Raw genomic sequence first — 12,777 nt, 5'->3', positions numbered from 1 at the left:
TTCTAGCGATGGAAGTACCCTACGGCCAGGGTCTATTCATGTCAATCTCAGATCTATCATGCTCTTTCCAGGCTAGACTATGCAATAGTTACTGCGGATATGGTACCGTGCATTCAACAATTTCCTATATAGCCTAAAAAATATCTGACCACTCTGCCCTCCGAGTTCATCTTATATTGGGACATAGGTCATCCTTTCAGATGTGGATGTCTACAGGCCTTAGAGACCTCTTTGGATGCATCTAGGGCCCAATATATGGCACAACCTACCCCAGACTCCCATGGAGCATTGGTCGGGGCACAGAATACTCCCTAACTCCTTATGGTAGATATGACACGGAAACAACAGCTTTCTTTATCTATTAGATTACATGATAACAATGGGGAAAATGGGAAGCTGTTGGCTTACATTTCTCGAACTGAAAATACTGACTGTTCTATACCACAGATACAGCTACCTGATGGATCATTCTCTTCTGACCCATTGATTTTTAATCAGGCGTTTCAATCCTTCTATTAAACCCTCTACTCTGAACAAGGATTGCCCAATGAAACTAACTTTGATCGGTTCTTTGAGTCTATTCATGCTCCAGAATTAGATGATTCCCACAGACTCATACTAGATAATCCCCTGACGATTAAAGAAATTGCTGAAACTATTCACTCCCTTCCTTCAAACAAGACCCTGGGGTTGGATAGTTTACCTGCAGAATGGTACCAGAACTATGAGGATGACCTAGCCAAGAGACTACATGCACTATTTGACACAGCATTGGCGGTGTCACGTATCTGGCTGGAGGCTGAGGTGACGAGAGGGCTCCCCTTGCTGCTGAGTGCAGAGTACCCCTGAAGGTGGTGACAGAGGGTGCTATGCCCAAAGATGCACAGGTTGCCTGCAGCTGAAGCTGCCTGATGAAACCAGATGTGAGGACACCCACGGTAGAGAAGGTGGTCAGAGCCAATGGCTCTCTGGAAGTGCTGGCGGGTCATGACAGTAGGGTAAGCAAAAGCAAGGTCAGAAGCCAGGCCGGGGGTCAAACACTGGATGTCAATCAGGAGCAGAGGCAGGTAGCATAGTCAAGGTGAAGCCAGGGTCAAACACAGGAAGACAATCTGGAATTGACAGGAGCAGGTCCGTGAAGCAAGCTGGGTTCAGAGCCAGGAGAGAAGCCAGAGCAGGTCAGGGGTAAGCCATGTCGGTAACTGGTAATCAAATAGAAGCACAAGGCACAGGAACACAGGATACAAGCTGAAGATAATCCAGCAATGTATGATAGCCACTGATGTCCTTATATAGGCCAGTGAACACTGGCAATTAGCATGCTTTGTGTACGCCAATGCGCCGTTGCGTACAATGATTCGCCACTGCGTGCCTTTCGCTAATGCACATGCACGAACTAGTGCAGTTATATTGGGCATTGGCATATTTGCCAGTTCTTCTCGGACTTCTTCCTTGACAGGCGGAGGGTGAGCTTCCTGCTTCCATGTGCAAGGCATTGATAGTGGGATTGCCCAAACCTGAGAAAGATAAGTTGCAATGCGGATCTTACCGTCCCATCTCATTGCTCAATAGTGACGTGAAAGTGCTTGCGAAGCTCTTAGCTGTAAGACTACAAAAGGTTATTTCCCAACCTGTACACCCGGATCATGCCTGGAAAGAGCACATATGATAACATCTGTCGCCTTTATCTACACATATATAAAGCAATCAATGACAAAAAGAGTGTTTTGGAACTTTCATTGGATGTGTTGAAGGCTTTCAACAATGTCAGGTGGTCTTTTCTTTGGGAGACCATGTATCCAATACATTAAAGGGTCTGCTTGCTCTATACTAGTGATGAGCCGAACACCCCCCTGTTTGGTTCGCACCAGAACATCTCAAACAGGGGAAATGTTCTAGCGAACATGCAAACTCCATTAAAGTCTATGGGACACAAACATGAAAAATCAAAAGTCCTCATTTTAAAGGCTTAAATGCAAGTTATTGGCCCAAAAAAGTGTATGGGGACCTGCGTACTGCCCTGGGGGACATGAATCAATGCAGAAATTGTTTTTCTTTTAAAACGAACGTTTTTACAGGAGCAGTGAATTTAATAATGCTTAAAGTGAAACAATAAAAATGAAAAATTCCTTTAAATATTGTGCCTGGGGGGCCCCCTTAATGTGCCTGTAAAGTGACGCATTTGTGCGATGTATGTAGCCTGCTGCAGCAATACTGACATTTCTAAAGAAAAAAACTTGCTCGCGGCTGTAATGTATTGTCGGCTCCCCGCAATACAGATAAAAAAATTTAAAAAACGGTGTGGGGGTCCCCCCAAAAAACCATACCAGACCCCTCGGAGGACCCCGTACCAAAATAAAATAAAAAAAAACAGCGTGGGGTTTCCCCCTAGAATCCATACCAGACCCTTATCTGGGCACGCAGCCTGGCTGGCCAGGATGGGGGTGGGGGGCGAGCGAACACCCCCCCCTCCTGAACCATACCAGGACACATGCCCTCAACATGTGGGGGGGGGTGGGCTCTGCCCCCCACCCCAAAGCACCTTGCCCCATGTTGATGGGGACAGGGGTCTCTTCCTGACAACCGTGGGCTGTGGTTGTGGCAGTCTGCGGGGGGAGGCTTATCAGAATCTGGAAGTCCCCTTTAACAAGGGGGCCCTCAGATCCCGACCCCCACCCCTATGGTACTCCTACCCATTCACCAAAAAAGTGTACAAAAAAATAAAGACAAAAGTCAGTTTTGGAAAAGTCCTTAATTAAAAAATAAAAATATAGTGTCCCCCGATGATCAGTCGCCCGCCCACCCGCCTGAAAAATAGAAAAAAAAAAGAAGCTCCTGCTTCTCCGGACGCTTCCCGCGCTCTGAGCTGTTTTGATTTTGACAGATCTATTATAGGGATCTGACGTCACGAGCCGCCCCACAATGCACTGCTCGGGTGCAGTGAATAAATTACATGATGTTGTTTTTTCTTCAGCAATACTGACATAAACTGATATAAACTGAAGTGCCTATATATATATATATATATTTTTATATATATATATATATATATATATATATATATATATATATATATATATTTATAACTTTGTGGTATACACTGTACACTGCACTATCTGATCTCAACAAACTGTAAAAAGCAAAAATCTATCTCCCTGCCAGCAATGTGTTATTAATTACAGAATTCCACTTATAAATCCCCCGCTGGCCAAGGGATTCAAACCCACAACCTAACAATTGCAGGCCTGGTATTCTACCAGCTACGTCCCCATCAAGTACACTTAGGTTGAACACACTTTCCCTGCCTGACTAACTAACTCCTATCTCACCCTACACACAGTGGATGAGATAAAAGTTAGGGAAAGTGTGCTCAGCTAAGCAGGCTTAATAATGGTGTAGGTGGTAGAAGACCAGGCTTGCAATAAGAGGGCTGTGGGTTTGAATTAGCCAGCCACCAAGAGATTTATTGGAATTCAGAGGTATGAGTCCATGATAATGGGGGATCTCGAAATTGCTCATCCCTACTCTATACCAAACCAAGGGCCAGGGTGTGCCCGAATAAAGATGTATCGGCAATGTTCTCCCTGCAAAGGCACAAGACAGGGTTGCCCTCTCTCGCCAATTCTATTCGCACTAGCCATTGAGCTCCTGGCTTTGGCAGTGTGGAAGAGTAACTGAAAAGATCTCCCTCTATGCAGATGTTGCGCTTATATATTTGGATGGCTTTGAGATGTCATTTATGTCTCTGATGGGGGTGGTGGAGGAGCTTGTTGTTGTCTCTGGCCTACGAGCTGGATAGGACAAATCAGGGGCATTTCCAATCAGGCCCCAAATCTGACAATTTGGCCCACCTTCAAATATTTAGGGATACAAATTCATTCGGATTTGTCCACTCTTGAGCCTCTTAATATATTACCAATTATATCACATATGGAGACTAGGCTGCTTACCTGGTCTTCCTTGCCTCTGAATTTAATTGGCCAGGTAAACATTTTTAAAATGATTTACCTACCTACAATTTTATATGTTTTTTGGCTATCCCCTTAACAATTATTTAAAAAAATTGACTCAATTTTTCTTTGGCAGGGGCTAACCCACTTATCGCTAAAGCATCTCTCCAAGCCTCCAAGTCTAATGGTGGCTTGATCTGTCCGAATCTTCGGAACTATTTCCTGGTATCACAACTTACCTTTATTTATGATTAATTTCGTTAGTCTCCCTCAAACTCCACCACCGCCCTAGTGTCTGCATTTAATGGGTCTAAGCCCAATGTTATTGACACACTACACAGATCCAGTGCTACATGTTGCTTACGTAACTCAATTTGCTGGCCTGGCCTGAGGGTGGTAAAGTGTTATCACGGACTGTCAAGGTATCATCTAATGCCCCGCTGTGGCATTATATGAATTTCACAAAGCTCTTGGGTCACCCTGACTCTCTGTGGTGGACCTGATTTGGGGTCACCCACACTTCACAAATTTTTATTTCTATCCTTTTTATTTCGTTTGATGAGTTGAAGGCTCGGAATGGTGTGACAAATAAATTCTTTTTAAATACCTATTTTTACCACAGTTCGGGCACAGTTTGGGGGCTTGACCCAAGAGCTCTCATAATCACCTATAGAGGTGTTATTATCTTACCAATCAAATAGAAGCACAAGGCACAGGAACACAGGATACAAGCTGAAGATAATCCAGCAATGTATGATAGCCACTGATGTCCTTATATAGGCCAGTGAACACTGGCAATTAGCATGCTTTGTGTACGCCAATGCGCCGTTGCGTACAATGATTCGCCACTGCGTGCCTTTCGCTAATGCACATGCACGAACTAGTGCAGTTATATTGGGCATTGGCATATTTGCCAGTTCTTCTCGGACTTCTTCCTTGACAGGCGGAGGGTGAGCTTCCTGCTTCCATGTGCAAGGCATTGATAGTGGGATTGCCCAAACCTGAGAAAGATAAGTTGCAATGCGGATCTTACCGTCCCATCTCATTGCTCAATAGTGACGTGAAAGTGCTTGCGAAGCTCTTAGCTGTAAGACTACAAAAGGTTATTTCCCAACCTGTACACCCGGATCATGCCTGGAAAGAGCACATATGATAACATCTGTCGCCTTTATCTACACATATATAAAGCAATCAATGACAAAAAGAGTGTTTTGGAACTTTCATTGGATGTGTTGAAGGCTTTCAACAATGTCAGGTGGTCTTTTCTTTGGGAGACCATGTATCCAATACATTAAAGGGTCTGCTTGCTCTATACTAGTAATGAGCCGAACACCCCCCTGTTTGGTTCGCACCAGAACATCTCAAACAGGGGAAATGTTCTAGCGAACATGCAAACTCCATTAAAGTCTATGGGACACGAACATGAAAAATCAAAAGTCCTCATTTTAAAGGCTTAAATGCAAGTTATTGGCCCAAAAAAGTGTATGGGGACCTGCGTACTGCCCTGGGGGACATGAATCAATGCAGAAATTGTTTTTCTTTTAAAACGAACGTTTTTACAGGAGCAGTGAATTTAATAATGCTTAAAGTGAAACAATAAAAATGAAAAATTCCTTTAAATATCGTGCCTGGGGGGCCCCCTTAATGTGCCTGTAAAGTGACGCATTTGTGCGATGTATGTAGCCTGCTGCAGCAATACTGACATTTCTAAAGAAAAAAACTTGCTCGCGGCTGTAATGTATTGTCGGCTCCCCGCAATACAGATAAAAAAATTTAAAAAACGGTGTGGGGGTCCCCCCAAAAAACCATACCAGACCCCTCGGAGGACCCCGTACCAAAATAAAATAGAAAAAAACAGCGTGGGGTTTCCCCCTAGAATCCATACCAGACCCTTATCTGGGCACACAGCCTGGCTGGCCAGGATGGGGGTGGGGGGCGAGCGAGCACCCCCCCCTCCTGAACCATACCAGGACACATGCCCTCAACATGTGGGGGGGGTGGGCTCTGCCCCCCACCCCAAAGCACCTTGCCCCATGTTGATGGGGACAGGGGTCTCTTCCTGACAACCGTGGGCTGTGGTTGTGGCAGTCTGCGGGGGGAGGCTTATCAGAATCTGGAAGTCCCCTTTAACAAGGGGGCCCTCAGATCCCGACCCCCACCCCTATGGTACTCCTACCCATTCACCAAAAAAGTGTACAAAAAAATAAAGACAAAAGTCAGTTTTGGAAAAGTCCTTAATTAGAAAATAAAAATATAGTGTCCCCCGATGATCAGTCGCCCGCCCACCCGCCTGAAAAATAGAAAAAAAAAAGAAGCTCCTGCTTCTCCGGACGCTTCCCGCGCTCTGAGCTGTTTTGATTTTGACAGATCTATTATAGGGATCTGACGTCACGAGCCGCCCCACAATGCACTGCTCGGGTGCAGTGAATAAATTACATGATGTTGTTTTTTTTTCAGCAATACTGACATAAACTGATATAAACTGAAGTGCCTATATATATATATATATATATTTATATATATATATATATATATATATATATATATATATATATATTTATAACTTTGTGGTATACACTGTACACTGCACTATCTGATCTCAACAAACTGTAAAAAGCAAAAATCTATCTCCCTGCCAGCAATGTGTTATTAATTACAGAATTCCACTTATAAATCCCCCGCTGGCCAAGGGATTCAAACCCACAACCTAACAATTGCAGGCCTGGTATTCTACCAGCTACGTCCCCATCAAGTACACTTAGGTTGAACACACTTTCCCTGCCTGACTAACTAACTCCTATCTCACCCTACACACAGTGGATGAGATAAAAGTTAGGGAAAGTGTGCTCAGCTAAGCAGGCTTAATGATGGTGTAGGTGGTAGAAGACCAGGCTTGCAATAAGAGGGCTGTGGGTTTGAATTAGCCAGCCACCAAGAGATTTATTGGAATTCAGAGGTATGAGTCCATGATAATGGGGGATCTCGAAATTGCTCATCCCTACTCTATACCAAACCAAGGGCCAGGGTGTGCCCGAATAAAGATGTATCGGCAATGTTCTCCCTGCAAAGGCACAAGACAGGGTTGCCCTCTCTCGCCAATTCTATTCGCACTAGCCATTGAGCTCCTGGCTTTGGCAGTGTGGAAGAGTAACTGAAAAGATCTCCCTCTATGCAGATGTTGCGCTTATATATTTGGATGGCTTTGAGATGTCATTTATGTCTCTGATGGGGGTGGTGGAGGAGCTTGTTGTTGTCTCTGGCCTACGAGCTGGATAGGACAAATCAGGGGCATTTCCAATCAGGCCCCAAATCTGACAATTTGGCCCACCTTCAAATATTTAGGGATACAAATTCATTCGGATTTGTCCACTCTTGAGCCTCTTAATATATTACCAATTATATCACATATGGAGACTAGGCTGCTTACCTGGTCTTCCTTGCCTCTGAATTTAATTGGCCAGGTAAACATTTTTAAAATGATTTACCTACCTACAATTTTATATGTTTTTTGGCTATCCCCTTAACAATTATTTAAAAAAATTGACTCAATTTTTCTTTGGCAGGGGCTAACCCACTTATCGCTAAAGCATCTCTCCAAGCCTCCAAGTCTAATGGTGGCTTGATCTGTCCGAATCTTCGGAACTATTTCCTGGTATCACAACTTACCTTTATTTATGATTAATTTCGTTAGTCTCCCTCAAACTCCACCACCGCCCTAGTGTCTGCATTTAATGGGTCTAAGCCCAATGTTATTGACACACTACACAGATCCAGTGCTACATGTTGCTTACGTAACTCAATTTGCTGGCCTGGCCTGAGGGTGGTAAAGTGTTATCACGGACTGTCAAGGTATCATCTAATGCCCCGCTGTGGCATTATATGAATTTCACAAAGCTCTTGGGTCACCCTGACTCTCTGTGGTGGACCTGATTTGGGGTCACCCACACTTCACAAATTTTTATTTCTATCCTTTTTATTTCGTTTGATGAGTTGAAGGCTCGGAATGGTGTGACAAATAAATTCTTTTTAAATACCTATTTTTACCACAGTTCGGGCACAGTTTGGGGGCTTGACCCAAGAGCTCTCATAATCACCTATAGAGGTGTTATTATCTTACCCTGATATAAACAGACTGGTTACTACTGTTTATTCACGGTTCCAGTCTGCTGGGAGCAACCCCTTCCATCTGGCACAACAGAAATGGGAGGTGCTGATGCCTAGGTTATCTGAGGAGGGATGGGAGGAGGCCTTGGAGGTCTGTTTTCAGGATCTTATTAGCTCTAATGATCTTTATACACAATGTAGGTTTATATATCATCTGCATTATAAATCTTTGACTCTGCTGCTGCCTGCTCCCGCTGTGGTTCGATAGGAGCAGATCTTATACACATCTTCTGGACCTGTGCTAAAATATCAAAGTATTGGAAAGACATTTTCTCCTTTTTTGATAAAACCCTCCATCTGCCTGTGCCTCATACCCCAAAGGTTTGGACTGCTTGGTATTCTAAATTACTTTATACACCGGACACATGCTCAAACTTTGGTTAGTGTGTTACTATTCTATGCTAGGAAATTTATTCTGTGGAGAAGGAAGAATACTGGGGCACCTTTGGTACAAAACTTTTATAAATTGGTGAATAAAGATCTACCTGTTTACAAGTTGATATATAAGGGTAGGGCCTGCCCCAATCAATTCTTTAAAATCTGGCTTGATATCACAGACTCCTTTTTGGAAGGATACCCCACTATCTCAACACTTGTAAAAGGCAGCAATAATTCAATATCTATGTTTTGATTGTGTGCCACAGCCCAAGCTGTGGGCTTCTTGGCACTCGTTCTAGAGGGAATGGGAGGCGCCGGGGGGGGGGGCATGAGTGTTGTATGGATGTGTGTGGATGGCTGGTTGTTTTGTTTTGTTTGACTTTTCAATTGTACAAAGATAGCTGAGCTATATTCAGGGCTCGATGTGGTCCAACCGAACTAGCTCTGTTATCCTAGGTACTATCTCTCCCTATGGGGAAACAAACCTATTATATTACCACTTATTGGCCTTTTAAGGCTCATTGTGATATGCATTTTCTTATACATTTGCTCTTGTAAAACATGTTAAGTTTATGGAAATGTACTGTGAAAAGATAAAAAATAAACACCTTTCAAAAAACAAACAAATGGCCGCTATTGAAAGAGTACTTTTATAGTGTGGGACAGGACTAAGAACAATGAGCCGTGATTAGATCGAGTCATCATTACTTTCTCCAGTCAGGGCTCTGACAGTGCTCTGTGCCCAAAGCTTTCATTGCTTCAGCCAATCAGGGCTTCCAATGCACCGTGCGAGCCAAACAAATGGTCAAACACTCAGATAATTTGTGTGTTCGCCAAATAGGCGAACAGCCAATGTTTGCCTATCCCTAGTCAAGGTTTATCCAATTTACCCTATATCATACTATATACAGAATCTTTCTTTTTTTTTCTGCAGAACAAGATAGCAAAATCTGCAGTGGATTCCCTGAACAGCCTTTATAACACCAGCTACACATATGGACCCATTGCCACTACAATATGTAAGTATACAAAGGGTAAAGGGACAAAAATAAAGCTTCGCAATACCCATAAGTGATGAGGTAGTGATGCTGCAGACTAACACTCCCTCTAGCCTTGTTCAATCATAGAAAAATAACAAGTTGTCCTTTTAATCGACTCTGTCACAAAAATGTAATTACTAATATACAGTTTGCGACCCTAAAAAGAAGGTGGTATATAAGAGTACTGCTACCCATGCCATGTTTTACTGGTGACTTTACAATGAAGCTGCTTTGATTCAACTTTATTATAAAGTTACCATTAAAAACAAAGTTCAACATTTCAGGGCCACACGGGGTTCCTTTACTTAGGCAGACAGTACACACCAATCCATCCAGCTAAAAATCCACTCTGACAGAGACCCACCCCCAAATTAGCACATTATTTTCCTTTCACATTCTAATAAACAAAAATTGTCATCCACCAAGCTGAAATGAATCGTATATGGTGCAATCAGATGTATATTCACAACAAAATATGCTAACTATTAGTTTAATAAGGTGAATAGTAAAATTAGAAGTGGGTTGTACATATTAGCAACATTACAATGCACATAGGCACCTTCGTTAGGCAGGAACAGAAATCGTGCATCACAAAAATACAAAAGCATTTATGCATTGATCACATCTCCAATGGAATTTGTAAGCAGTGTACCCCTCTACTGTGTATACTCTGATTGTTTTGCTGTTGATCATGTTTCTTCAGTTTCTGTATTGTGAAATCAGGGCATGGGATAGCAGTAAAAACCTGGCAGAAGTTCTATCCTTTCCATACTCTATCCAAAACTTAAAAAAGTAAATGTTTACCTTCTATCTGCCTTGCAATCACTTCTAGAAATTGCAGATCTCTCTCACAAGCTGTAAATTTTAATGTGATCCCAAAATGCAGCCCACCACTAATTTATAGATATTTGGCAGATTACAGGTATTGGCTAGAAAACAGCTCCATCATGTGTGTATGTACTGTATATATGTACAATTTGTATTTGCAGACCAGGCTTTCGGCTCATCAATTGACTGGATGTATGATGAAGGAATTAAATACTCATATGTTTTTGAATTGCGTGATGATGGAACATATGGTTTTCTTCTTCCTGAACATGATATTGAACCAACCTGCAGAGAGACCATGCTAGCTGTGAAACAAATTGCTAGCTATCTGATTGATCTGGATAATTAGGAAGTACACATCACTGTCTATTTTTCATGACCTACTCAATTAAAATGTATTTTATTTGCATTAAGCATTTGTTACAATTTCATGTAAGAAATAAGTACACTTCTCTTTTTATTAATCTCAAACAGTTGTAAAATACACTATAAGCTTGCAGAAATCCAGTGTGTGTTATATTTAGAATATAATGTTGTATATTAAGCATTCAGTATAATAAAATAAAAGTATTTACTTTGACAATCTGAGTGATCATACATTTTTACTTTAAATAAAATAAAGTACTTAAAATACGTGTAGGTAACCATGCTGTGCTCTATAAGTGTTATGGCCAACTCCTCATGTTGCTAGGGTAAAATGAGATTCACATCATAAATCCCCATATTTTATGTAATTTTAGAGGGCAGTTCCTTCTTCCATACACAACTTTTTCATATATGGTATCATGTGGTTGAAAATTTTTGAAAATAAACATTTTCAACTAGGATACACAAAAAGGGAATGCGGTCATTTATTTGATAGCAATGACTTTACATGCCATGAACTATGCTTACCTAAGACTTGTTTTCTAGTATAATGTGGACAATGTTCATCATTAAGGAGAAGGGGAGAGATTGGCGCAATCAGATTGTCAGAACCGCATGCAGTAATCTATGCATAGAGCAGATATGGCAAGGTTGGCTTCAATAAAACAAAGTCCAGTATAGTTTGCTATGCACTTTGATGGCCGCCTCCAGTGAAGGGTGAAGTTACCCTGTATAGATCCAAGACAAGAAAAGAGAAGACCGGGCGCCGATCTAAGTGTAGTAATGCAGAATTGAATAACAATTTAAAAGAGTACTACTCACAAGAGTAAGGTAAAAACAGGCATCTCAACAAAGTGGTGGGTTTGGGCAGAGTTCATCCAGGCGGTCCTTCCGTGATCCTGGCGGAGGATCACGGCAGGACCCCCTGGATGAACTCGGCCCCTCCTCCTCCTCTCTTATGAAAGGCAGATGATAGCTCTTCATGATTTTCGGACATCAGACAACCTCTTCTCCAGGAACACTTGCTGCTTCTCTACAGGAGAATCCCCTCCCCCGTGGGCGGTACCAGAACCGCCTCTAGTCTATCACACTCGTCGGTGAATTGGAGGTTAGAGGCTCCTCCACAGCACCAGCTCCGCCAGGATCACGGAAGGACCCCCTGGATGAACTCTGCCCAAACCCACTACTTTGTTGAGATGCCTGTTTTTACCATACTCTTGTGAGTAGTACTCTTTTAAATTGTTATTAAATTCTGCATTACTACACTTAGATCGGCGCCCGGTCTTCTCTTTTCTTGTCTTCAATGTTCATCATTAAGTATACAATACTAACAGGTTTCAGGCATCTAGAGGAGAGGTTGTTTTAATAAAATAGCAAGTAAGATAACTTCCTGTCTCCAAAAAGCAACGATCTCTGGTCAATTCCAAATGAGATGTACAAAGTCAGTGTGAGGTTCGAAGCATCTTATACAATTAGAAGTAGACATGCATCCAAACCCTGAACCTAGAATAGTCTCCAAACTGTTAAAAAAAAGTGTTTATAGCTAAGAATATGGAGGGGCCTATGTCCTGAAAAAATAATATTAAATAATCAGCATATATCCCTAGACATTCAGTAGTCCTTCCAATTCTTATTGCACCAGAATTGTACATGGTAAAGTGAAACCTACCTGTATCTGAGCACCACAAACCAAAAATCATATTTAATTTGTTGTATATATTCAGAGCAAGCTCACCCATCCATCTATTTCTCCATGCTTTATTTTGTTGAGAAATCACTTTGAAAAATGTCCCCTAGCCTTTCACGCTTATGCTAAGTGAGAATGATGGAAATATTAGACTATTAACCAAAATATTAGATTGTGGAAAAGCATAAAGTATACTTATCTTTTTACATTTCAGAGATACCAGCATGAACAAGACAGGATAAAAGAATACCCACTCAATAGAATCAAAGGCCATTGCTGTATCCAGAGAGGCCAGGGCACACATCTCCCAGATATGCACCAAAAGTTGAACCATGTGAACAATAAATGCGGTTGATTTACCAGG

At 42.1% G+C, this 12,777-nt stretch overlaps 1 protein-coding gene across 1 annotated transcript in view; it reads left to right on the top strand.

The window, feature by feature from the left end:
• Window positions 1-10,920, top strand: part of LOC309549666 (mast cell carboxypeptidase A-like) — a 53,663-nt gene extending 42,743 nt beyond the window's left edge. Inside the window, exons 10-11 of the mRNA XM_082250069.1 lie at window positions 9,427-9,511; window positions 10,522-10,920. Of these exons, the coding sequence (XP_082106195.1) occupies window positions 9,427-9,511; window positions 10,522-10,709 (273 nt within the window). The 3' untranslated portion in view covers window positions 10,710-10,920. The remainder of the gene's footprint in view (window positions 1-9,426; window positions 9,512-10,521) is intronic.
• Window positions 10,921-12,777: the final 1,857 nt, after the last annotated feature.

This window comes from Pelophylax lessonae (assembly GCF_965119305.1).
Source record: "Pelophylax lessonae genome assembly, chromosome: 3".
Taxonomy (NCBI): Eukaryota; Metazoa; Chordata; class Amphibia; order Anura; family Ranidae; genus Pelophylax; species Pelophylax lessonae.
This window is presented reverse-complemented; position numbering and strand designations above follow the sequence as displayed.